Source organism: Spodoptera frugiperda, chromosome 15 (genome assembly GCF_023101765.2).
Source record: "Spodoptera frugiperda isolate SF20-4 chromosome 15, AGI-APGP_CSIRO_Sfru_2.0, whole genome shotgun sequence".
Lineage (NCBI taxonomy): Eukaryota > Metazoa > Arthropoda > Insecta > Lepidoptera > Noctuidae > Spodoptera > Spodoptera frugiperda.
Window position 1 is genome coordinate 14,177,237 of NC_064226.1, and position 24,039 is coordinate 14,201,275.

At 35.8% G+C, this 24,039-nt stretch overlaps 5 protein-coding genes across 5 annotated transcripts; 2 read left to right on the top strand and 3 right to left on the bottom strand.

The window, feature by feature from the left end:
* Positions 1 to 435: 435 nt before the first annotated feature.
* Positions 436 to 5,168, bottom strand: LOC118274029 (myrosinase 1-like). Its single transcript, XM_035591368.2, has 9 exons — positions 4,978 to 5,168; positions 3,919 to 4,031; positions 3,301 to 3,493; positions 2,926 to 3,097; positions 2,441 to 2,648; positions 2,098 to 2,192; positions 1,717 to 2,019; positions 1,024 to 1,265; positions 436 to 650 (listed from the first exon to the last, which is right to left on the bottom strand). The coding sequence occupies exons 1-9, from the start codon at positions 5,028 to 5,030 to the stop codon at positions 509 to 511; spliced, it is 1,521 nt and encodes a 506-aa protein (XP_035447261.2). The 5' UTR covers positions 5,031 to 5,168; the 3' UTR covers positions 436 to 508.
* A 3,869-nt stretch (positions 5,169 to 9,037) lies between these two features.
* On the top strand, positions 9,038 to 9,827 carry LOC118277229 (protein lethal(2)essential for life-like). Its single transcript, XM_035595955.2, has one exon. The coding sequence runs from the start codon at positions 9,121 to 9,123 to the stop codon at positions 9,691 to 9,693; it is 573 nt and encodes a 190-aa protein (XP_035451848.2). The 5' UTR covers positions 9,038 to 9,120; the 3' UTR covers positions 9,694 to 9,827.
* Positions 9,828 to 10,249: 422 nt separating this feature from the next.
* LOC118278945 (protein lethal(2)essential for life-like) lies at positions 10,250 to 11,140 on the bottom strand. The gene has a single exon (XM_035598418.2). It carries the CDS (start codon positions 11,010 to 11,012, stop codon positions 10,464 to 10,466), a length of 549 nt encoding a protein of 182 aa, XP_035454311.2. The 5' UTR covers positions 11,013 to 11,140; the 3' UTR covers positions 10,250 to 10,463.
* A 3,670-nt stretch (positions 11,141 to 14,810) lies between these two features.
* LOC118276394 (protein lethal(2)essential for life) lies at positions 14,811 to 15,654 on the top strand. Its single transcript, XM_035594694.2, has one exon. It carries the CDS (start codon positions 14,960 to 14,962, stop codon positions 15,488 to 15,490), a length of 531 nt encoding a protein of 176 aa, XP_035450587.2. The 5' UTR covers positions 14,811 to 14,959; the 3' UTR covers positions 15,491 to 15,654.
* A 4,517-nt stretch (positions 15,655 to 20,171) lies between these two features.
* On the bottom strand, positions 20,172 to 22,094 carry LOC126911465 (uncharacterized). Its single transcript, XM_050698654.1, has 2 exons — positions 21,835 to 22,094; positions 20,172 to 21,416 (listed from the first exon to the last, which is right to left on the bottom strand). Exon 2 carries the CDS (start codon positions 20,917 to 20,919, stop codon positions 20,539 to 20,541), a length of 381 nt encoding a protein of 126 aa, XP_050554611.1. The 5' UTR covers positions 20,920 to 21,416; positions 21,835 to 22,094; the 3' UTR covers positions 20,172 to 20,538.
* Between the last annotated feature and the right edge of the window lie 1,945 nt (positions 22,095 to 24,039).

The window sequence follows — 24,039 nt, forward strand, 5'->3', positions numbered from 1 at the left end:
GAAATTGCGTGGAAGGTGTATGTGATTGGCCTTGGTTCGGCGCTAGTGAGTTGTTTGGTCTTGGTAGATCAATTATTGTTCCTCTCAAATGTTATTGATACCTCTAAGTATTGGTCAAAATGGTTTAAATATTATTTGAGAGCAACAGTAAATGATTTATCGAGACCAAACGGCTAAGTGCCACCAACTAGGGGATTATAAAAACATTCTTGTTTAGAGAACGTGATCTAGAAAGAAGGCAACAGACGCTTATCAAAATAATTAATTCTTTTTACCTATAAATTACTTAAGTTTATTAATTTATAAAAAATAATTTGTCAGTAATTAAAATAGTTGTTAAAATATTATTCATTCTAAAAACTTAAAATGTCAGACGATTAAATAAACTAACACGTAACATTATCTATGCTTACCACAAAAAATCAGTTTAGTTAATTGTGTTTTAGAAGTTTAATTTTAATTTCACAGTTATTTTACATTATTTGGTATGCTTATGTATAGAAAATATTTAAATATCATAAGTGTAATCAGCATAGCTGTTTGGCAGACAACCAGTCTTCGCTACACTGGTGAAATATTTCGCGGAGAGACGAGGTGTCCTGGTCAGGTTGGGAGACTGATAGTCTACTTCATGCAGGCCAAAACGTTCCCTGCAATAAAAAAATAGACAAACACTGAAATATAAACTCTCTTACGATGAGAGACGGTTGAAAATTAACTATTGTCAGAAATTTTGTGGTAATTAGTTTTAAATGTTTCAATTACCATGCTGCGCTTCTATTGAATCCAACGACATCTACACATAAGTACATAGTAGTATGCCGAACGCACATCTACGCGAGACAATGTGTTTTCTATTGTGTCTCATACCGACAGACAAGACAACATACAGTTTATACGTCTCAGAGGACTGGGTTCCGAGCATTTTTCAAACAGATCAGAATATTTACTAGTAATCTCAAGTCAAGCCATAGCAAAGAATTCAGTAAGTACAAAAGAATAACCACAGCAATATCTACTTACGAAAATCCTCTAGTCCACTCGAAATTGTCCAGCAAACTCCAGTAAGCGTAGCCGATAACGTAACACCCGTCTTGATGTATGGCAGCGTGCAAGGATCGGAGGTAACTATCGATGTAGTTAACCCGCTTCGTGTCATGCAGGCCCCGCTCGAACGCCACGCCATTCTCAGTTATTAAGGTCTTAGGGTTCCTATAGTTCACCCGCACCCAATTCAAAGCTTTCCTGAAACCCCATGGTACCACCTGCAAAAAAAACATTCAAATCAAATAAAATCACTTTAATGCATCCATTGTGTACAGTGTGATCTATAATTTTACAGTAATATGTTCCAACTATGGGCCCTATTGGGCACCGCAAAAGTACTTACATAGTAATTGGTAACATTGTTTCAAATAGTAGGTATCAAAATCATCATAATTTCAACATTTATAGGTAACATTTCTATTAAAAAAAATGTTATATACATTTATCACGAATTCATCAGTTAATTTATAAATACTGTGTTTAATCATTACTTTAGGATGATTTTACAGAAATTGTAAAAAAATCTAACAATTTTCACCATAACAAGGGAAAAGGGTAACCTTTTGGTAAACTGTAGAATATTAGATTCCATACCATTATGATGCAGATTCGGGCTATAGATCATCTAACATAATCATCTAACTAAGAAATACATATAATTCAACTCACCTTCAACCACGAAGAATTAGTTTTAGGCCATTCATCTCTCTGGAATTTTATTACATTCATGTCGTCTATAAATGACGGCTGTAGACTAATTCTTCGAGAGCCATGTTTCACCAGATACGTGGTATAGTGGTTCAAGCCCAGGAAGTCGTAGGCCCCTCGTATCATTTCCACTTCTTTAGAAGTAAAATAAGGCAGTCTTGAGTGATAGAAGCCTTGTCGCTTGGAGTTTGCGTCAATCATGCTTCTCATTACAGGCGGATAGTCTCCATATTTTGAGAAAATTGGATGCGCGAACCAGCCAAACTGGAAGAAGTCGGTAATATCAATATAGTGTTGAGTAAATATGCTATAACATCGAGTTATTCTACAATAAATACTTACGTAAAATTGTCTGGCTGTTTCTGCAGCTTGCTGGTCTTCTACTGATGTCGTAGCGGGCTCCAACCACGAGAAATCCAATGTAATACCCATATGTCCTGAAACACACAGAAAGCAAAACATGCAGTTAAAACGATTTAGTTGTAAAAAGTATAGGAAGATTGGCATCCTCGCTAAATTGTCTTTCCACATTTTACAGTCAGACAAACATCAATTATTTTATTGGGGGTAGCATTTGCCCTCCTACCATTCGCCTAAGGATATTTAAACAACATTGTTATTTTCTTGACTGTTATAGATGTTCATATGGCAACCAGAACCCAACTGATATTCTCGATAAGCATACCTCCAATTTTCTTGCGATATTCCTTGTCAAACATGCGGTACACCATGCCATGAGCTCGGAGAACATTATGGCCACACAGGTAATCTTCGAAGCCACTGGAGTTGGCACCCGGAGCCTCTATACCACCGTACCCATCTTCACAGAATGTGTATGGCTCGTTGAATGTCAACCAGATTTTTATTTCATCGCCAAAAGTGTCTAGAAGTACCTGATAAAAAATAAACAAGTTGGACAAGAATTAGACTAATAGAAGTTCAGGAGATAGACGTGTTCTGGAGTGGAAATCATTTTCTAGATATTCGTAAAATGGCTCGTTTTGGTTAATGGAAAAAGCTGGAGACCTCAGTCAGGTTACCTATGGTAGAGGTCTAGCAATAGACAGCTATTGCTAGATCTATAAATAGTACGTACTGATGATGTTTTCGCGCCGTAACCGCTGAACTTTATCATCTACCTACTTAGCCCAAAATAAGAAACTAACTTACTCTAGCATAGTCAACGAAGTAATCAGCCATAATAGGATTGGTCCACCCGCCAAGTTCCTGTAGATTTTGGGGCAGATCAAAATGATACATGGTAGCTACAGGAGTGATGTGGTTGCGACGGAGCTCAGCGAGCAACTCCTTGTAGTATCTGATGCCATCCTCGTTCACGTAACTGATAAACAGAAGTAAAATAATCTTAGGTAAGTAGAGCTTACATTTGACAACAACCTATCGGATGAAAAAATGAGAGAGAAATGAATAAATGCTGAACAATAAAAACCTTTCACGCTTGGAAGGCAGGTTAGAGGTCGTAAATACTGAAGCTACAAACAAAAATGAACTCTCTACTCGTACAAATAATCATGGGTTACTAACTTGCTCAACCCAATAGGCAAGATCCGAGACCAGGCAATAGAGAACCGGTAGAAGCCGATTCCCAACTTCACCATCAATGCGACATCTTCCTTCACCTTGTAGTAGGAACCATCAGCCACATCGGCGTTCGAGCGATCGACCACCATGTCGGGGTGCGCATGGGTATACCTATCCCATATGCTCTCGCCTTTACCTGTAAAATTTAAGAAGATACGTAGGACAGCGGAGACTAGTAATTCAGGAACCCCGCTATAGAGGAGACGCTGGCTCTTATTTTATTATATCAGCAATCATAGCAATTTTTTTAATATTTTTCTTTTAAGGGGGCAAAATCATCCAATCATCTCTCCTGCCTTGGTTGAGGCGAACGGGAGTGTCAGACACTTACTGATTAAAAACCGGGCCCCGATTCGACCCGGAGCCCCGGTAAACCCGCTAGGTAGGTAGTCCGCAGCTCTTAATTTAGTTATGTAAGAAACTACACTTTCCATACGAATTGCATCAGTAGAATAACAAAAGAACCAATGATGCAGTGACATGGAAATGAACTCTTACGATAAAACGCCAAAATGCTGAATCGGTAAATAGTAAATAGGTAAATTGGCTAATGAACCTTACCTGACACATTCCAGGCGCCTTCAATCTGGTACGATGCAGTGGCGACGCCGAAACTGAATTTATCATCAAAACATACTCGCGAGTCCAATACATTGCGGTGATCAGATATTACACTGCAAAAAGAACATCGTTACTTACCACTATTACATCATTTGTTAATTAGATTTAACATAGCTCTTACGTGCCTACTAAAAATATTAGTACCTAAATAAATAAAAAAAACAAACGATGAACTGGATGTCCGTTCGTCTGTTGATATGATAATGTGTAATCTCTAATTTATATACCTATTATGTATTAGGCCTTTATACGGTAGGTATAGGCGCCAAACGTACATAATATGGTGTGTGGCGTATATAATATGTACAGTGACGCTAAGCGTGGGAGAGCCATGCTTCGGCATGAATGAACCAGCTCAACCGGAGTGATACCACGACCTCACAGAAAACCGACGTGAAACAACGCTTGCGTTGTATTTCGTTGTATGGTTACCGGAGGTCCAATTACCAACCCTTCCCAATCTTCTCAATCTCCGATTCTACAATAGCCTTTATATTCCTAACCCCCAAAACACCGGCAACGCACTTGTAACGAATTTGGTGTTTCGGGTGCCCATGGGTGGTGCCGATTGCTTGCCACGACTGGCGCCTGCTCGTTTACCGGCTTATACCATAGAAAAAGATGGTTGATCTGATGGTAAGCAATCGGCGCTACCCGTAGATTCTCGCAACACCGGAGACTACCTGCATGTGTGTTGCCGGCCTTTTACAATTAGGAATTTGCGAATAAGTGATATCACTGCAGTCGAGCCGACCTCTTCGTCCTAAAGCTGGACTCTCTCACGCGTTGCCTCAATTAAGATGCATTATCTTGCCAATATCAATAAAAAATCAGACTCCATACCTACTTATTAGGTATTTAGGCAATAATTTTTGAAGAAGGCGGGTCAGGAATACTTGAAACTAATTGTTAAAGAAGATAAGTAGATAATGATATAGGTACTACAGAATACAGCATATCTTTCTGACCTTAAAAATAAAATTAAAACAGAAAACTTACCCGTGCAATAACACAAAGAGTATAAAACAATGCAAATATATAAAGTTCATCATAATTTCGTTATCACCGTCCGCTGACCGGACCGATGCGGCGGCAAGCACTACTATTGTACTGTGAATAGATAGCTTGGCATTCCACTAATAATAAACACACACTACAGGACGCTCCAAATAACCAAGCGATAGGAGCAATGAATAACAGAGGAATAAATATTAAACAATATTAATATTACTTATATAAAGTGTCTTATATTACATAAGTACATAGGTCTAATCAACCACAATGCGTCTTGTTTTCAATTATAGAGTGAGTATGACTAATTGACTAGTCTCCTATCCTATCTAGCCTCCATGTATTACCTTTGTACACTTAAACCATGTTTTATGAAAGAAAATCCACATAAAATGCATTTTTATTTGTCGTCCAGTGTTTGAGAGGGTAAAGGTTTGAGGAGAAGGTACTTTTTTATTCTTTGAAGGGTAAATGAATCTCTGTCAAGTGGGTGAGACCCATTTTTCGCCATTCCAATTAGCAAGCCAGTAGCCAAATATGAACGCCAGAGACGAGCCAATTGCCAAAATCGGGCACATATCCAAATGTTACGGCGACATAAGTCGATTTTAAAAACAGGCAATCGGTTATTTTCTTAAACATAACACACAAACAACAAAAAAGTAGGTCTATTTATCTGCTGACTAAGCAACATACAATATACCAATATTGAATAACAATTTCAAAATAACAAACAGGATATTAGAAGCAGTAAAGTACTGACTCCTTTTTACTAAAATAATGTGCAAAATTAATGTGACATTTCCTTAATAATTTAATTTTATCCTTAAACGCTAATGGTAAGCACTTATAATGTTTCTAGGTTGATCGTTTCCTTATATTTCTCAGGAATCCCTTCCAAGAATAATATATGTAATAACGTGATGTCAATTATTACTATGGACCCCCACGACCCCAGTGTCACTTGAAACTTACCTAGAGTTACCTCGTCGACAAGTTTCGTAAGAGCTGAAAAATATAATTAATGTGGAATATTAAAACGTTGATGCCATTTTGTTCAAAGTAACGTAAAGTTTATCATTTTTACTTCATCCGAAATGAAGAAACAGTTGCACAATACTTTATTATATAAATCAACCGCGTCAATAGTAAAATAAGTAAGTAGGTATGTATTGAATAAAAGATGGCTATGTAATATTTATTAATTTAACTCTTTATGCACACGAATGTGTACATAAGCTTGGGCTTAATGCCGCATATTCAAAACTTATAACATAAATAATTATGCGGGGGCTTATGTCACAGACACCCATATAATTATACAACGATTTATTAAACCCTAAATGCTGTTAATTACATAAAAATAAACTTTTAAGAACAAAATATCAATTAAAAACAATAACAGCCTGTATACAATTTATCAACCGCCGACAAAGTCATCGACTGTTTAAATCACATTATGCTTAATTAGTTATTTTATTGCATTGCACAATAAATGCACAAAATGTAGGTAACTACTGATGTACAGCACACAGCACAGCTTCTGTAGTATATGCAATATTTTGAACTAATTGCAATTTTGTTACATTTTTTGTAACTATGTATGAAAATGTGAACTTTGATTCTAGGTCAGGTGTAACATCAGATAATCTAGGTTTACTTGTGTAAATAAGTATAAAACTAGAAAATCAGGTATACGTGTCATGACCCGTGTGAGTGTGTGACTCAAAGAGCCAACCCACCAAAGATGGGGTCCAGTAGGGTTGATGGCCAATCCGGAGCTGGGGACAACTTAACAGGTTATCGGGGCTCCGGCTCAAAGCAGGAGAAGGAACATGGTGGTTTTTAGTCAGTAATGACACTGACAATCCTTCTCGACCTCAAAAAATAAAGGTAGTACCCTGACCAAATAAGGCCTATGCCCCAATAAAGCCTATTTTGAAAATTTCCCTCTTCCCGATGTCAAATGGTCGCCAAAGTTTGTAGAAGTGTGCATGCACATTACTTAACTAATTTGAGCACAGTAAGCAACCCGTGCCGCGATTATGTTGGAACCTACAGACGAAAACAATCACGACGTGGAGCGCACTTTAGTTTTTATAAAATTCGAGTAGCGTAAACTGTTAGTATTTTTATATTTATCAGTATACGACGTGCCGTGTTTTGTCTGTATGACAATTATACATTTAGCCATCTCCTCACATTAGTGAAATAGCTATAATATCGGTGTATTTCATATAATCGTTGTTTTGTTTACCTATGTGCCATGTCCTAATAAAGCCTACAAAAAAAACGTGTAGGCCTTATTACGGCATAGTTGTTTTTCAGTAATTTTATAAAAACCCGATTACCAGCTTCTGTCAAAAAGAAAGCCAATGGATTTTGCAAAAGATGGAAAACGCTGTTAAAATGGTAGAAAGGGGTAAACGGAGTGAAGAGATACAGACAAGGGGTGAATGGATATCGGGAAATTCTTCATAGTATCTATTTACCCTTCGAATTTTAAGCACCCTGTTTTACCCTGTAGGCTGCTGCAGCCAGATATAACTTCCAAAGAAGTACGCACCATCTAAAGAGTGGTTTCCACTACACGAAAGCTAGGTCGATCGCTAAATTGGCTACAGAACAAGAAGTTATTCTCATTCGTTTGACTGATGCTGGGGTACCGATGACTTCAAAGATGTTACTTGGGTATTACATGATGAGAAACTCGTTTAGCCTGATGTATAATGACCAAAATTAATTAATAAGATCTCATTACATTTATTATAAGCATTGACAAAGTTTTGTTATAATTAAGAAGTTGAATACTTACTAGTTTTTATTGAGGCCTTATTAAGACATAGGGTTCCCAATAAGGCCAAAGTGACACTTAAGTTATTTGTGTTTACAAAATTGTAATTTTTGTTTCTAAAGCCATTTTGATTCCATTATTACAAAGTTTAATAAATAAATATAAGATTTTGAAATTATCAGCCCATTGTCATTTTAAACCTACGAGCTAGGCGGTAATAAAAATAAGGTAGGCCTTATTTGGTTAGCTTACCTTACAATACACGTGTCATGTAGTAACGATAGCTTAATGGACAAGCCCGCCACAACCTCCTACAACCGTTCCAACTTGCAACTTGCAATTGCTGTAAGTAAAACACCGAAACACTGACATCTGACTCATCTTGGAGACGTGAATAACTGTCTTGGATCCCGCGACGAATTCAATCAGAATATACTACCTATGATATGATTTTATAGACACAAGAGAAGAAAAAACGGTAGTGTGTATCTGTAGGATGTTAACGGTACAGTAGATTTTTTACATTTAATTTTTAATTGTTCACTACTCGCGACTTCCTGCGGGCACACTATGCTGCTGGTGTCGGATAAGTTAACTAAGGGTTATACATTTAAGTTAATCGAATGGCAGTGGTCATAGATAAACCTGAACATTTAACTGCGATCTCCATCCAACCCTGCCGTATTGGCAGCTTAGTGTGCCGCGTGTGTGGACTGTTACGGGCTGTTGATGTTTTAATTTAACCTTTTTTGAATCGTAGTGAGCTAGATACATTATACTTCAAATCTAATACAAGTTAAAATTACTATAAATAAAACGGGGTCAACAAAAATCGAGGGGTGAATAAAAGTTGGGATAATGTTCTAACTAAATCTATTCTCCCATTCCTGTACCTATCTATTCATTCTTCGAATTCTATTCACCCCGTTATTTATGCAAATATATTGTTTGTTCAGGTTGAAATAATATTGTTATACCAATTTTGTTTATTTTGTGGAGTTCCCCTATTACCTAATAGATGGCGTTGTTCGTCACGAATAAGTTCCCTATTAACCGCTAGATGGCGTTACAATATTATAAAGAGGAACATTCTAGAACTGTTTGACCAGACATCGCCAGTGAATGAGACTTCGAATTCATACATCGCGTGTTCTACAGTGTTCGTTCGAGAACGAAGTGTTGTGGTACGTTCTCGAATTAACTCGCATCTTTGATAATAGGTGGCGTTGGCGTACCGGGTATATAAATACGGAGTTGCAGCGGGAAGCTAGTAGTTGTTTACAAAGAAAGTGAACTGTTCAAATCTGAAAGAGAGTAATCAAGCAAGTATATTGAAGATGTCGATGATTCCATATTTCTACGACCTTGAAAGACCATTCCGTATGATGGAGAGGGATTTCTACAGGCCTGACAATTTCTTCGGCTATTCTCCGTTCAACCAGTTGATGCCACGGGACTTCTTCAGCCCATCGTTCTTCAAGCCATGGGAAAACATCATCAGGCCTTTGGAACAACTCGCATCGTCTATGAATCAGCTGGCACTGAACGAAGTGGGCAAAATAACTTCGGATGACGAGAAATTCCAAGTAAATGTGGACGTTCAACATTTTGCGCCGGAGGAAATAAATGTGAAGGTGGTTGATGGACACGTTCTGGTTGAAGGGAAGCATGAAGAGAGGCAGGATGAGCACGGATTCGTGTCTCGTCAGTTTGTAAGGCGGTACGCCCTTCCAAAGGGTTGCTTGCCCGACACTGTGGAGTCAAAACTATCGTCTGATGGCGTCCTAACCGTTACTGCACCCAAAGTCTTAGCTTTACCTTCCACTGGTGAGAAGATTGTGCCAATCACCCACACAGGACCCGTCAAGAAGCAACTAGGATCTCCGGATCCTATTAAAGAGGAGTCGTAATTATGTAAATAGTGTAAATAATAATTGTTATTATTTTTCTTGTAAGACTGATTTGAAATCTGTGCTATACTTTTATGAATTCGCCTATTTTTGTTTTTATTTGATAATAAACCAATGATTTATACCTATTTAAATTTTCGTTGTTTTATTTCAATGTGCTAGGTACCTACCTAGCAAGTTAACGGCAAAGTAACTGATTTTTGCTACTAAATACTTGACGATTAATGACACAAAACGATTCCTTAAATTACCATTGCGCCTGCCTAGAGGTCTCGAGGTTAAATTCACGGGTCCGGCAAAGTAACATTGGGATTATTTTACAGCAGTAAATACAGTAAATGATATCATCTGAAAGACAGATTACTTACTTGTTTGTAACAAATTCAATAAAATACAGTTGAAGCTATCATATAGCATAAATCAATTAATTATTATTTATTATTAAATGTATGAAAGGTAATAATTGGCTGTTAGAGAATGCATTAAGTTCGCCATCATATGTTTAAATATAACAGAAGTGTAAATAAATAAAATCAATTAAATAAAATACAGTCGCTTAAAATAATAAACTATAATTTCTGTAATTCTGTTATAAAATGCTTTTTCTGGAAAATTGAAAATGCGAATTAGATTACGTTTTCTTGGCGTAAGTCAGGCATAAATAATAATTATAGCCCATGAATCACAGGGAATTTAATGTTTATAAGGTTCACGATCAAAACTATTCTGAGCTTGGCGTGATGCCCACTGCAGCAGATGCAAGTTTATATTTACTCTCCATTCTGTCCGAGAGACCTTTGAGGAGCTTCTCCATCACCCGTTTCACCTCTGGAGCCAAGCTTCTTCACTGGTCCAGTCTGAACAATAGGTACAATGCGTTCATTTGAACCCACAGGACGTTCTAATGGTGCGGTAACTGTTAGAACTCCATCTGATGAAAGGCGAGATTCTACAAAGTCTAGGCAGCATCCTTCTGGAAGAGGGTATCTCCTCCTAAACTGACGGGACACCCACCCATGTTCATCTCGCTTCTCTCCGTGCTGAGCCTCGATAACGACGAACCCCTCAGCGGTTTTCACCGAAATCTCTTCAGGAGCAAAGTGTTGTACGTCCAAATTGATTTGGAATTTTGCTCTGTCGGACTTGATTTTGGTACCAAAGTTGCTCATCAATGACGACAACTCCTTCCAGGGTCTGTAGTAGTCGTTTGAGTACTGAGGAGCAACCACCGTTAAAATGTCCTCGGGTGTAAGTGCCAATGCAAAATGTTGGTCGGCCAGTTGCAAAGGCATTTCTAAAATAAACGGATGCGTTGACATATTGGCTTATATTTTCAATGTAGAAAGAAATACTAGTGAAATAAAATCATTATTTGAAGCGTTTTTTGTACTATTTTTTCTGTACATGACGTTTTACGCGGATATTCTTTGACTGTCTGGCTGGCCAGTGAATACTTAAAAAAGTTTAAATATATGTTTTTTGAAGAAGTAGATTGGTCAATTCGATTGTAATTCTCTTTATGCAAGGCAAATGCAAGAAAAATAAAGAACTAAGAAAAAACAAATATCGCTATTACAATAAGCCAAAATAAATAACATAAACATGTTTACCATTCCTTTACATATCGTTTCTAAATTGATTACGGCCACAACTTGCTTTAGAAAGCAAATATAAAATTACAATTGTTTGTCAGTTATAAGGGTTTATTGTTTAACAACGAGCCCATTATGCAACTACATGATGAAAATTTTCTGATCTTGGAATAAAACTCAAAACCATTTTTTTTTTCGAGACCCCTCAGTCATCACCAGCGTGATAGGGCAACGAGTAATTTAATTTATTGAAGGATTTGAGAAATAAATAATACAACAATTTATTATCTTGACTTTAATGACTTCCTAATTATTCCAAAGGGCATTGAACTTTACGCTGATATAACAATTAAAACAGACGACCCGTCAAATGTAAAAAAAACAGCACTCTCGTTTTTTATTGGCAGAGTAGGCAGACGTTAAGGATTCGTAAGTGAGACTGCCATGCGCCGTACAAGAAGTCTTAGGACTAGGGATGGGTAATATCGCTTTTACTCTATATCGAATCGTATCTATATATCGGTTTAGAATATCGGATATCGCATCTATATATTTCGATATCTATATATTGGCCGAATCAGTGTGGAACTCTGAAACGAAAGTAGTACCGTACTGTAATTTTAGGTTTCGGTTTTGTTCGATTTATGTACATCATTGTATTTTAATTATAACTGTTTACTCGAAATCATTGAATGTATTGTTTGGTTTGGTAGTGTTCCTGTTCCCGAATCAGTTTGTACTGGATATCATAGACCATGCGATTCGCATGCGATACGATAGAGGTCCGCGTTACACTACGGTATAGTGTGTTGTTCTGTGGCACATCGTGCTATATTCGCTAGATACGCGGATACCTGATGTATAGATTCCGTGCCGTCCGATATATAAATATTGGATATCGTGCCGATATATAGATATCGTATCTGTATACGATTTATATTGCCCACCACTACTTAGGACTGTCTTAAGTTCAAATCTCGGGATGAACAAATTCTTTTTGGATTTTTTTCAATGTTTCAGTAAAAACACGGAGTTTGGTTCGATTCGATACATGATAAGAAGCTCCTTGTCTATTACCATAAATATTCATTATTCATAACAGATGAAAACATGATACGATATAACTATAGTACTTAAACATACATACATAACCTCACGCCTCTTTCCCAGGAGGGTAGGCAGAGAATTGCTACGGAAATGGACCGCCAATTGCTACGAAACATACATACCTCTTTCACTTCATCAACTGTTACTAGCCTTTTCATGCATGTTCGTCGGTTAAGTACTTGTACATGGATATTTCTACACCTCTGCTTACCTCTTTAAAAAGCGTAACAGATGTTTCGTTCATTAATATTAAAATGTGTACCACGATTACTAAAATATTAAAGGTAAATAGAGCTGTATTTAAAACCACCAAACCAGTCGATATTGTGTGATAATACATTGTCCTTGAACTGCGGAGTTTCAAGTTCATTGCTATCAGACATGTTTACTATATCCACCTACATTGTGAATGCTTTTTCTAGAATCTTGATATTCTAGATTATAGCTATCGATCGATAATAGATAGCTGCATTATTGCATTTAAGCGTTTAATCATTTTATCAACGTAACTAAAAGTGACGTGGTAACTAACAATATCATTAGAACTTGAAACGGGATATTTACCATGTTTATTTCAATGAGTTTCCGATATTGCGGCACTGTTACAGGCGCCATGATCACGGTTGAAACGTGGTACATATTACCTTAAAAGCTTGTGTAGATTTTTTCAAGATGTTCTTATTATTTAAACTTATTACTTTTTAAATTATAATGGAAGAGATGATTCTAAACCCGTAGTGTTTATTTTTTTTAAGTATTAAGTACCTAAAAGACTGCTGAAATTCTTTCGTCAAGTGGTTGCAAGTGTGATTGCCAAACTAGAGTTATCGAGTACTTTCATCGCACCAGAATATTCTGTATAGGTACCTACGTGGATTGTGACTGGGCTACTAGGTATTAAGCCAAAATAATCTGCACTTAACTGACAGATATTTTTAAGTCTCCATTTCATAAACAGGAAAATAAGTAGCAGTAGCACCATACCTACACATCAAACCAAATCAACATCAAAAACAATTTGAAAGTCAAAGTCAATGTCAAATTTATTTATTTCAAAAGACCAGGAAAGTACTTTTAGAACGCAGAAATTAAAACAAAAAATATAGTTTTTTCGGTCAGTCCTCTAGTGAAGCTATTTGCTCGTTCCAAAGTGTAGATTCCTATGGAGAAGAATGAGCAAGAAACTCAATAGCATTCCTCTTTTTCATTGTTTCGCAATAATTTCGTAAATGACATAAATTCATGTGTTTGAGTAATTGTATGATACAAACAGTAAATTGGGGTAAGCAGACGAGAGAACTCCAACACCGTCCTTTAGTTTTCATCAAAAGTACTACAAACTTAGAAATCGTTATAAAAAAGTAGGGTTACTCTATTTTACGTCGAGGTAGGTACCCTACCTTTAGAAATTTGAAAAGAATTTGACCCTTTTGTTGGCTATAAATAAGGTAGTTTAACTTTTTTGTAATCAATTAATTGCATCTTTAACTCATAAACACAAAAATATATGAAAAAATGCAAGAAAAAGGTTAAAAAGGCATTTTTGACGATCCTTTATATTGAAAGCATAATATAACTTTTATTTCTATTTTATTTTAGGGGTTTTTATTCTTACAACGAATATTGCCAACCCATAATATCATATTAATATTTTGTTTGTTACCTAAATATACTACAAATCATAAATATAATGTTTATTACTGTAAATAATAAAGTATCCGTTACTGAATGTATCTAGAGTGCTCCTTCTCATTTCGAGAACAGTTTGGTTCAATAAAATATTCTAGATAATATAGTTTCGCTACTCGACACCAGAGGGCGCTTCAATTTCAGATGCTTAGAACATTTGGTTCCCGTAGCAGAAATTGCGAGTTATGCTTAGTGTGAGAGTACGTTTTTTGTTGATTTTACTGTGTAACCGTAAGTTTTGTTAATTTTCGATTTTTAAAATAAATAACTGTAAGTACTGCTTTATTTCCTAAATGTTTAGGTATAGGTAAATAAGAAAAAAATTAAAATAATTATAATAAATATCAAACTATGTTATTTTAATTTTACAATAAAATTAAATGTTTTATGTCGCATCCCCAATTATGTTTAAGTTCAACTAGTAAAACTAATACAAATAGGACTCTTTTGTTATCATCGTTTCGACGAAATAATAAATGAAAGTAGCTTTAGATATACAAAAAAAATAATTCTATGAATAATAAATGATAATTTCTTCTTAGGATATAATAGAATCTTAAAAATATAAAAACTATTGAAAGTCTTTGAAAATCGGACACAAGTAAAAATGTTTATAGCAGCTGACGTACGTGCGTCACACGCCTGCGCGAGCCGTCTTGCTCATTCTAGAGGCGCGTTCGAGAAAATTCCATTACATACTAGATGGCGCTGTGGTCGATATAAATATGAAGCCGGCTTGAATTCGGCATTCATTCAACTGAACGCAACACTGAAGAAAGCGATCAGCGAAAGCGTCGGAGATTACAAAGCGATTTTTGAGTGTAAACTCATTGAATTTATCGTGTACAAGTGAAGATTATCAGTATTATCCAGTGAAGATGTCGATGTACCCATTTTTCTTCGACTACGAGCGTCCTCGCCACAACCCGCGCCGGTTGCTCGACCAGCATTTCGGCTTGGGATTGACACCGCAAGACCAGCTAACCATCATCGCTGTTCCTCAAGCCAGCCGCGACTACTACAGACCTTGGAGAAACCTTCAAGCAGCAGCTCAGGACGCTGGCTCCACCATCAAAGAAGATAAGGACAAGTTCCAGGTGAATTTAGATGTCCAGCACTTCGCGCCGGAAGAAATCTCAGTGAAGACGGTAGACGGTTACTTAGTGGTGGAAGCTAAGCACGAGGAAAGGCAGGATCAGCATGGATTCATCTCCAGAAGCTTCACCAGACGGTACGCGTTACCAGAAGGTATTGATGCCGACTCAGTGATGTCTAAATTGTCTTCTGACGGTGTTCTCTCCATCACGGCGCCCTTGAAGCCACCTCCGAAGGAATCCAACGAGAGGGTGGTGCCCATCATTCACACTGGACCCGTGAAGAAGCAGGAGAACAAGGAAGAGCAAAGTTAGAACATTCCAGATGTGTTTAGTGGATTATTATCATTCCGTGCTATTCTGATTGTTATGTTGAACTTGCCGAGCTGTGCTTGCTGTGTTGTGTGATTATTTTTCTAAACGATACTGATTATTTTTTTGTAAGTTACAAATAAATGACGTTCTAGTCATTAATTTTATTTTGTTGTATTATTTACCCCCGTATATATTATAGCAGTGTAGCTAGTTACAATTTAGCAATGTTACTTTTATTTTAATAATAAATGAGTTCATACCGGTAGGTAGGGGAAAGTGGTTACCCTTCGTACGCTTTTTACATTTTATTTTTTTAAATTATGATTAATAATCGAATTTATCTAGCTTATAGACCTAAGTATAACAAATATATTGTAGTTTGTTACCAAAAAGTCCGACACTATTATGTCAAAAGGTTATAGAGTTATAGTCATTTTTCTACGATAAGATATTTGCGATTATTCCCGATGTCCACCACTTGTCTGGCCACCACTGGGGGACAGCGAGACAACTTTAAAACATTATTCTCGTTGTCCACCACTGGGGGACAGCGTCACAACTTTGTAATTTTTTCCATTCGTCACCACTGGTGGACAGCGACACGGATTTTTTAACATTCCCTATGGCCACCGTTGGGGACAATGGCACAACTCTTTTGATCCGATTCCCACTGGCCATCAATTTAAATTATTTTATCTAGAGACCATTTGGTTTTATGCTGAAGTTACTTTTATCCAATTCTAAAGCTTACGTAATAATAATGACATAATATTTCTTTCCTTGTATAATATAGTTAATTTAATTAATTATAGGTAATTCATTGAAATTAAATTTTATTTTCTTGCTAATGCTTATTATTATTATCTATTGATACTATTCACTTCATCAAGAAATTAAATTAAATTAAATTAAAAAAAAAATTAAATAAAAAAAAAACAAAATAAATAAATAATTAAATAAAATAAATTATTTCAATTAAATTTTAATTAAATTAAATTTAATTAAATTAATTAATTCATTGAAATTAAATTTTATTTTCTTGCTAATGCTTATTATTATTATCTATTGATACTATTCACTTCATCAAGAAATTAAATTAAATTAAATAAAAAAAAAAATAAAAAAAAACAAAATAAATAAATAATAAATAAATAATTAAATAAAATAAATTAATTCAATTAAATTTTAATTAAATTAAATTAAATTAAATTAATTAATTCATTGAAATTAAATTTTATTTTCTTACTAATGCTTATTATTATTATCTATTGATACTATTCACTTCATCAAGATATTTACAAAAAGTATTGCTATGAGGGAAAGTACAGACGCCAGAACATCAAAAAAAAAAAAACAAAAAAAAAGCGCTTTAGTACTCATTTTGGAATTGTTTATTGTTTTATAAGTAGGCATGTTCAAAATTTTAAATTCGATGACATCGTTATTAAGGCCGCCATTTTGTTTACTCGTAGGGCCCCCATTTTGTTTACCAATCCCAATATGACGGTAATGTGAGATAAATGTGAATAAAAAACAACTTTTTGTCTATGGTGATGATTTGATATGTCTTTTTTGTAAAAAAAATAATATTTTTTGTTGACCTAGGATACCAATATAATTGAAGAAAAGCCACATCTATGCCAGCCTGATTTTGCAAGAAATTTTGTAGAAGAAAAAATACAGCAATGTAAAGATAAATTGGTTTCTACTCAATTTCCACCAGTGCCAGAAACCTTCAACGCTATGGTGAGTGAATTCAAAGCCATACCAAGTTTGATTCAAAACATACCGTCATTTCAAAGCATCAAGTCAAGTTTATACAGACATAGAAATACAATCGCTGGAATAAAAAGGCTTAAATGCAAAAATGTGGAAGAATTCCAAGTTCCAGAAGATTATAAGGACTTTCTTTTAGCAGACTATTTATATAACTGCAACCGAATTGTAGTGTTTTGTATTGAAGAAGCCAAAAATGTAATCTGTGAGATTGAACATTTCTTATGTGATGGTACCTTTAAAAGCTGCACAGAGCCATTCACTCAACTTTACTCGATACATGGAGACTTCAGAAGTACTGAAAATAGTACTAACATAATTCCGCTAATTTATGCATACATGAGTCGCCGTGATGAGGAATCCTATACAATTCTTTTCAATTTAATCAAAAGTCAAGTTCCTGGATGGCAACCTTTAAAGTTTTCAATTGATTTTGAGAAAGCTGCTATGAAGGCCATAAAAGCGACATTTCCGTTAGCTACACTTAAAGGATGTCACACACACTTTAAAAAAGCAATATGGAACAAGGGCCGTGATTTGAAACTTACAACATCTGCTGACATATTCAAATTTCGAGAGGTAGCATTGACTACAGTACTTCCATTACTGCCCGAGACAGAAATAAGAAACGGTTGGCTCTATATAACGCACAGGGATACTACGGATCCTGATATTTTAAAGTTCAGGAAATACGTTGAAGTACAATGGCTAAAAGATGATTTTATACCAGTTTGGTGCGTTTTTGGGGAAAGGCATCGCACGACAAACGCTGTCGAAGGGTGGCACCACAAACTAAATTCAGCGATGAGCAAGAAAAACCCAAACATAATGCACGCTTTAAGCGTTCTTCGAGAAGATGCATGTTTTTTCTTTGTGAAAAAAATGCAAATAAGTCAAAAAAAAGAACCGTCCAACAAACGAAAAAAAAGTATGTTTACAGTGATCAGTTTATTCATGAAACCCAATTGGAACTTGTAAACGGCCAAATATCTGTAGGCCAATTTTTAGAAATTATGAGAAACTAATAAGTATAGTAACCTAACCAAATAAGGCCTATGCCCCAATAAAGCCTATTTTGAAAATTTCCCTCTTTCCGATTTCAAATGGTCGCCAAAGTTTGTAGAAGTGTGCATGCACATTACTTAACTAATTTAAGCATAGCAAGCAACCCGTGCCGCGATTATGTTGGAACCTACAGTCGAAAACAATCACGACGTGGAGCGCACTTTAGTTTTTATAAAATTCGAGTAGCGTAAACTGTTAGTATTTTTATATTTATCAGTATACGACGTGCCGTGTTTTGTCTGTATGACAATTATACATTTAGCCATCTCCTCACATAAGTGAAATAGCTATAATATCGGTGTATTTCATATAATCGTTGTTTTGTTTACCTATGTGCCATGCCCTAATAAAGCCTACAAAAAAACGTGTAGGCCTTATTATGGCATAGTTGTTTTTCAGTAATTTCATAGAAAACGGATCACCAGCTTCTGTCAAAAAGAAAGCCAATGGATTTTGCAAAAGATGGAAAACGCTGTTAAAATGGTAGAAAGGGGTAAACGGGGTGAATGGATATCGGGAAATTCTTCATAGTATCTATTCAACCCTTGAATTCTATTCATCCTGTTTTACCTGGTATGCTGCTGCAGCCAGATATAACTTCCCAAGAAGTACGCACCATCTAAAGAGTGGTTCGACTACTCAAAAGCTAGGTCGGTCGCTAAATTGGCTACAGAACAAGAAATTATTCTCAATCGTTTGACTGATGCTGGGGTACCGATGACTTCAAAGATGTTACTTGGGTATTACATGATGAGAAACTCGTCAAGTCTGATGTATAATGACCAAAATTAATTAATAAGGTTTCATTACATTTATTATACGCATTGAGAAAGTTTTATTATAATTAAGAAGTTGAATACTTACTAGTTTTTATTGAGGCCTTATTAAGATATAGGGTTCCCAATAAGGCCAAAGTGACACTTTAGTTATTTGTGTTTACAAAACTGTAATTTTTGTTTCTAAAGCTATTTTGATTCCATTATTACAAAGTTTAATAAATAAATATAAGATTTTGAAATAATCAGCGCATTGTCATTTTAAACCTACGACCTAGGCGGTAATAAAAATAAGGTAGGCCTTATTTGGTTAGTTTACCTTACTTATTGTATTTTGTTTAACTATGTGGTGTTTAAGACTTTTGAGTAGTAGAGGCTCATATTCATGAGCAGCATTACGCGACATACGACGCGGCGATTGTCGCACTGCTACTGAGTGAATGTGAGCCTCTAGCATGGCTTGAAACTAGTCGAGTTCCTCGTCAAAACATTACGTGAGTAAGCCGATAACATAATAATTAATCAAAGCTATATTATATAATACTAAGTAGTAGGATCATTTTTTAATACTTGAGTGAAACATTTAATAAAAGTTGATTCAAGAATATGACTATTATTTACCTACCATATAATTTATAAATATTTAAATTAGTCTTACCCTTAGCCCTGCTAAAAATCAAATCCGTAAGTATATTAAGCTATCCCTTACCGGTCTTTAGATTAAACAATTTAAATTGATGGCCAGTGGGAATCGGATCAAAAGAGTTGTGCCATTGTCCCCAACGGTGGCCATAGGGAATGTTAAAAAATCCGTGTCGCTGTCCACCAGTGGTGACGAATGGAAAAAATTACAAAGTTGTGACGCTGTCCCCCAGTGGTGGACAACGAGAATAATGTTTTAAAGTTGTCTCGCTGTCCCCCAGTGGTGGCCAGACAAGTGGTGGACATCGGGAATAATATGATATTTGTACGAACGTGCCCCACGTACGGGGTACGTTCGTACAGTAGGTGGGGTACTTTCATACGCATGGGGTAGATTCATACAGGGTAATTAAAAAGCCCTATTAAAGTCGTAAAATTTTTATTAATCATTATAAAAATATGTATTTCTCAAAGAACTAACTTAAAAAGAACTAAATATATTTGACTTGACTCACAGTCAATAATTTTTTTTTTACAAAAATAACAAAACATTAAATCATTCATCCTTAGTTTACTTATTGATAATTCTAAGTTTACAATCTGTCTAAATGAGATCTTTACAATAACTTTAATTAGTAATAATTAATAATTATTACTTTAATATCTATATTTATTTAAAATTCTCTAAATTTACATTTTTAAATACTACACATACAAAATAAAAATATATTTAAAAATATAAAAATAGGAGCCGAGCAGTAGCGGGAGCATGGTCCAAGCCACCGGTGGTTAGGGCTCCAGAGACAGAAACCTCCTCACAATACATGCCGTTTCGAGGAGTACTGCCTTCTGCATCAGGCCCTTGATCCATCCGCCCAACCCCAGCCTCCTAAGGTGGTTGTCGAGGCTGTTGGGTATTAGTCCGTTGACCGACACGACTATCAGCACAACGATAGCCGAATCCACATTCCACATGTCGACAACCTCGTGAGCCAAGTCAAGATATTTTATTTGTTTATCTTTTTCAGCTTTCACGAGGTTCTCGTCATGAGGGATGGTGATATCGATTATCATCGTGCGGCGCGCTTGTCGGTCTATCACCACTATATCAGGTTTATTGGCTACAATAGTCCTGTCAGTGATGATAGATCGATCCCAGTACAACGTCATATGGCCGTTTTCGAGAACTGGATCGGGCACATACTTGTAGTATGGAACCTCAAACTCAACAAGTTGGTAGTGCAAAGCAAGTTACTGGTGGATAATCTTGGCCACCTGATTATGTCTATGCAAATATTCACCATTAGCCAAACGACCACAACCAGAAATTAAATGTCTTACGGATTCACCAGGACTATGACATGCCCGACATATGTCAACAGACCCATCCTTAATAATATATTTCCGGTAGTTATTCGTAAGGATAACTTCGTCCATAATTGCATAGACAAATCCTTCAGTTTCTCCAAAGAGATTACTGAATCGTAGCCAAGATACGGACGCCAGAAAATCTACACTGGGTCCATGAAGGGCCCGGAAGAAGCGTCCATGGTGCTCCTTGGTATGCCATACCTCCTCCTCATTACGTCGTCAACTGCTAATTTTATGGACTCCTCATCCACGTCTTGAGTACGCGTGCCCTTTTTTTATATTTTCGCACCATGATTCTGCAATAAAATATTAATTGTAAGGCTTATTTAATTAACATATTTCATTTTGTTAGAAGAACAATACTTTATAAAAGGAAAGACATGTTATTGTGCTTTTTGCCTGGTAGGTATTTTAAAAGTTTACTATATTTTATTTCATAAAAACCTAATTATGATATTGTGGTGGTTAATAAAATCTAAAGGGGAGCGTTCGTACGCGTACGAATGTGCCCCCTGTTTGACTGTACGAAAGCACCCCATACCTTGCACAAAATTAAAGTACAACTTTATACAAAATCTAATTTAGTTTTGAGAAATATAACAATTAAAGCTCAAAATAAACAATATTAACATTAATGAATCATCACCATATTGTCAAAAACATAACAATTCTACTTACAATTGCGAATTACACCTAAGGAAAAAAATTACTCACCGCCCGCGAAAACACGTTACGTCTTGTCAGCCGATACACCGTGGTGCGACAGCCGCGCCACTCCGCTAACAATATGGTGGCCGGTATGTCTAGGCACACAAGCAAAAGCGTGTTTGTGTGCCGTTTAGGTTTTCTGATATACTAACTGTACGAATGTGCCCCACGTACGAATGGTGACCACTTTCCCATACCTTGCAATAAAAAACTACAAAAGGTAGGGTATATATTTTCATATTTGAATAAAATTACCACATTATTATGGATAGATCCTACTAGTTCAATTTAATAATAATTAATACAGATAAATCATATTATCTAAAATAAAAATTCTGCACAATATAAGTTATTTAATTTTTTTTTTATTGTAGCGCCATCTTTGAATTCGTGGGGTAACTACCAACACAATACCTAAACCTGATAAGTACACTTAATAGTACTAACAGTTTTCACTAGATGGCAGGATAACTAAATATCACTACGCTGAGTGTGCAATATGTATCGCATTGCGGGTTTGATTCCCAAGGAAAACAATTGTTTATTGAGGGAGGTTATCTGAGGGTAACATAATTTTCAAACCCCTTACCCCCAAGAGGCTCGCATTCATGGGCAATGCCGATAACTGCCGATTGCATGCCGTCAGGTGATCTGCCTACTCTTTTACCATTCTATCAAGTGTCAGTCAAGTGGTAACTGCAATTATACAGAGTATTAATTAATAATTGTAATATATTTTATTAGTTATCAATGGTTTTTCCCCGGGGAGAATCTGTGTATAGGCTATCTCTTTGTTATTATCTACATTTATTTATTACAAACGTAGGTATTATTGCAAAACTAAATTCCATACGTATTATGAGACAATAACAAACTTACTTTTTAATTTTTGCAATCGAAATTTCAAGCAATTTTTAACCAACAATTATTTAAAAATAGGGCAATAATCTAATAACATCTTCCTGCAAGGAATTTCTACAAACAATAATTGAAAAATACCTACTCGTGAATAAAATAATGTTTGGTGGTTTGATATGTTCTTATTTCGGTGTTAAAACGCAACTTATTCCGGTATCAAGAAGCTAAAATAAATATTCATTCCGAATGTGACTCATTTGTGCCGTTTATTCATATGAATAGAACAAAATAAAAGAGAAATAGGTATATAGTTATGGAAAAAGAAGAACGATGAAGGGGCGTAGCTAGCGCCGTATCTGCCGTATCAATTATACGGGGCCCCCGGTCCTCAGGGGCCCCAGACATAAGCTCCCTGTTAAGGTAAGAAAGATTTGAGGCTTGAGAGACAGGACAGGAAAAGTAACAAGGTACATGATTTTTTCCCACCAAAAAAAAAAAAAGAAAAAAGGGGCCCCAAACAAACAATTATACGGGGCCCCGCCAAAACACGCTACGCCACTGAGAAGGATATAGACAAAACCAAATGTTCACGTTCTTAAACACAAAAAAAAAAACTCCTTTTCTGTCTGTCTGTCTGTCCCGTTGAGGCGGCCGTATTTGTATTGGAGGTGGATGCTGCTTTCCTCACGATGATCTCCCGTCATCTCTCCTTGTTTGTGGACTATCTGGTGCAGTCTGACGCAAGGGTTTCTTGCAGCCGATTTGACTTGATCAGTCCAGCGTATAGGTGATCTGCCTCGTGATTTGTAGGACTACTCCGGTTCTCGAATCCGAAGTTTCGTTTAATCTTCTGCCGTAGGTTTTATTGATTTACTAATAAAAATATTTAAAATAACGTTTTATTTTTAATTTCTACTTAACTTCGTTTTTCGTTAAATTTGAGTAGGTTCCCTCTACTTACCGTTGTATAACTAGGTATTGGTTCTATTAAAATGTAACACACTTCCTTGTTTTTATTTTTACCAACAAACTTATACATGACCTATTATAACATATATTAATCATGGCTCTTTCTTTTCGTCGAATAAAATAAGGAAAATCTCACTTGAAACTGATAATGTTGGGAATTTACGCAATGCATATTGTAATATTATGAAATCATTGTATAAAGATGAAAGGTATAAAACACAGAAAAAGAGAAGAAGAGACTCTGTTTTGTAGTATAAAATATGTATTAGAGAACTAGAGAGATTTGGACTTATTTCCTAGTAAGAAAGTTAAAATTATAATTATAAATTACTATTGAATCAATTTAGGTATTTGATTAGCTAACTGCTCGCCCTATTTGTAAGA

Excerpts from the sequence above, each read along its gene's own strand:
- LOC118274029 (XM_035591368.2), bottom strand. The coding sequence starts at position 5,030 with ATGATGAACTTTATATATTTGCATTGTTTTATACTCTTTGTGTTATTG. Across the intron at positions 4,032-4,977 it reads CTCTTTGTGTTATTGCACGG|TGTAATATCTGATCACCGCA; the intron begins GTAAGTTTTCTG and ends TTCTTTTTGCAG. Across the intron at positions 3,098-3,300 it reads TTGCCTATTGGGTTGAGCAA|TTACGTGAACGAGGATGGCA; the intron begins GTTAGTAACCCA and ends TCTGTTTATCAG.
- LOC118277229 (XM_035595955.2), top strand. The coding sequence starts at position 9,121 with ATGTCGATGATTCCATATTTCTACGACCTTGAAAGACCATTCCGTATG.
- LOC118278945 (XM_035598418.2), bottom strand. The coding sequence starts at position 11,012 with ATGTCAACGCATCCGTTTATTTTAGAAATGCCTTTGCAACTGGCCGAC.
- LOC118276394 (XM_035594694.2), top strand. The coding sequence starts at position 14,960 with ATGTCGATGTACCCATTTTTCTTCGACTACGAGCGTCCTCGCCACAAC.
- LOC126911465 (XM_050698654.1), bottom strand. The coding sequence starts at position 20,919 with ATGACGTTGTACTGGGATCGATCTATCATCACTGACAGGACTATTGTA.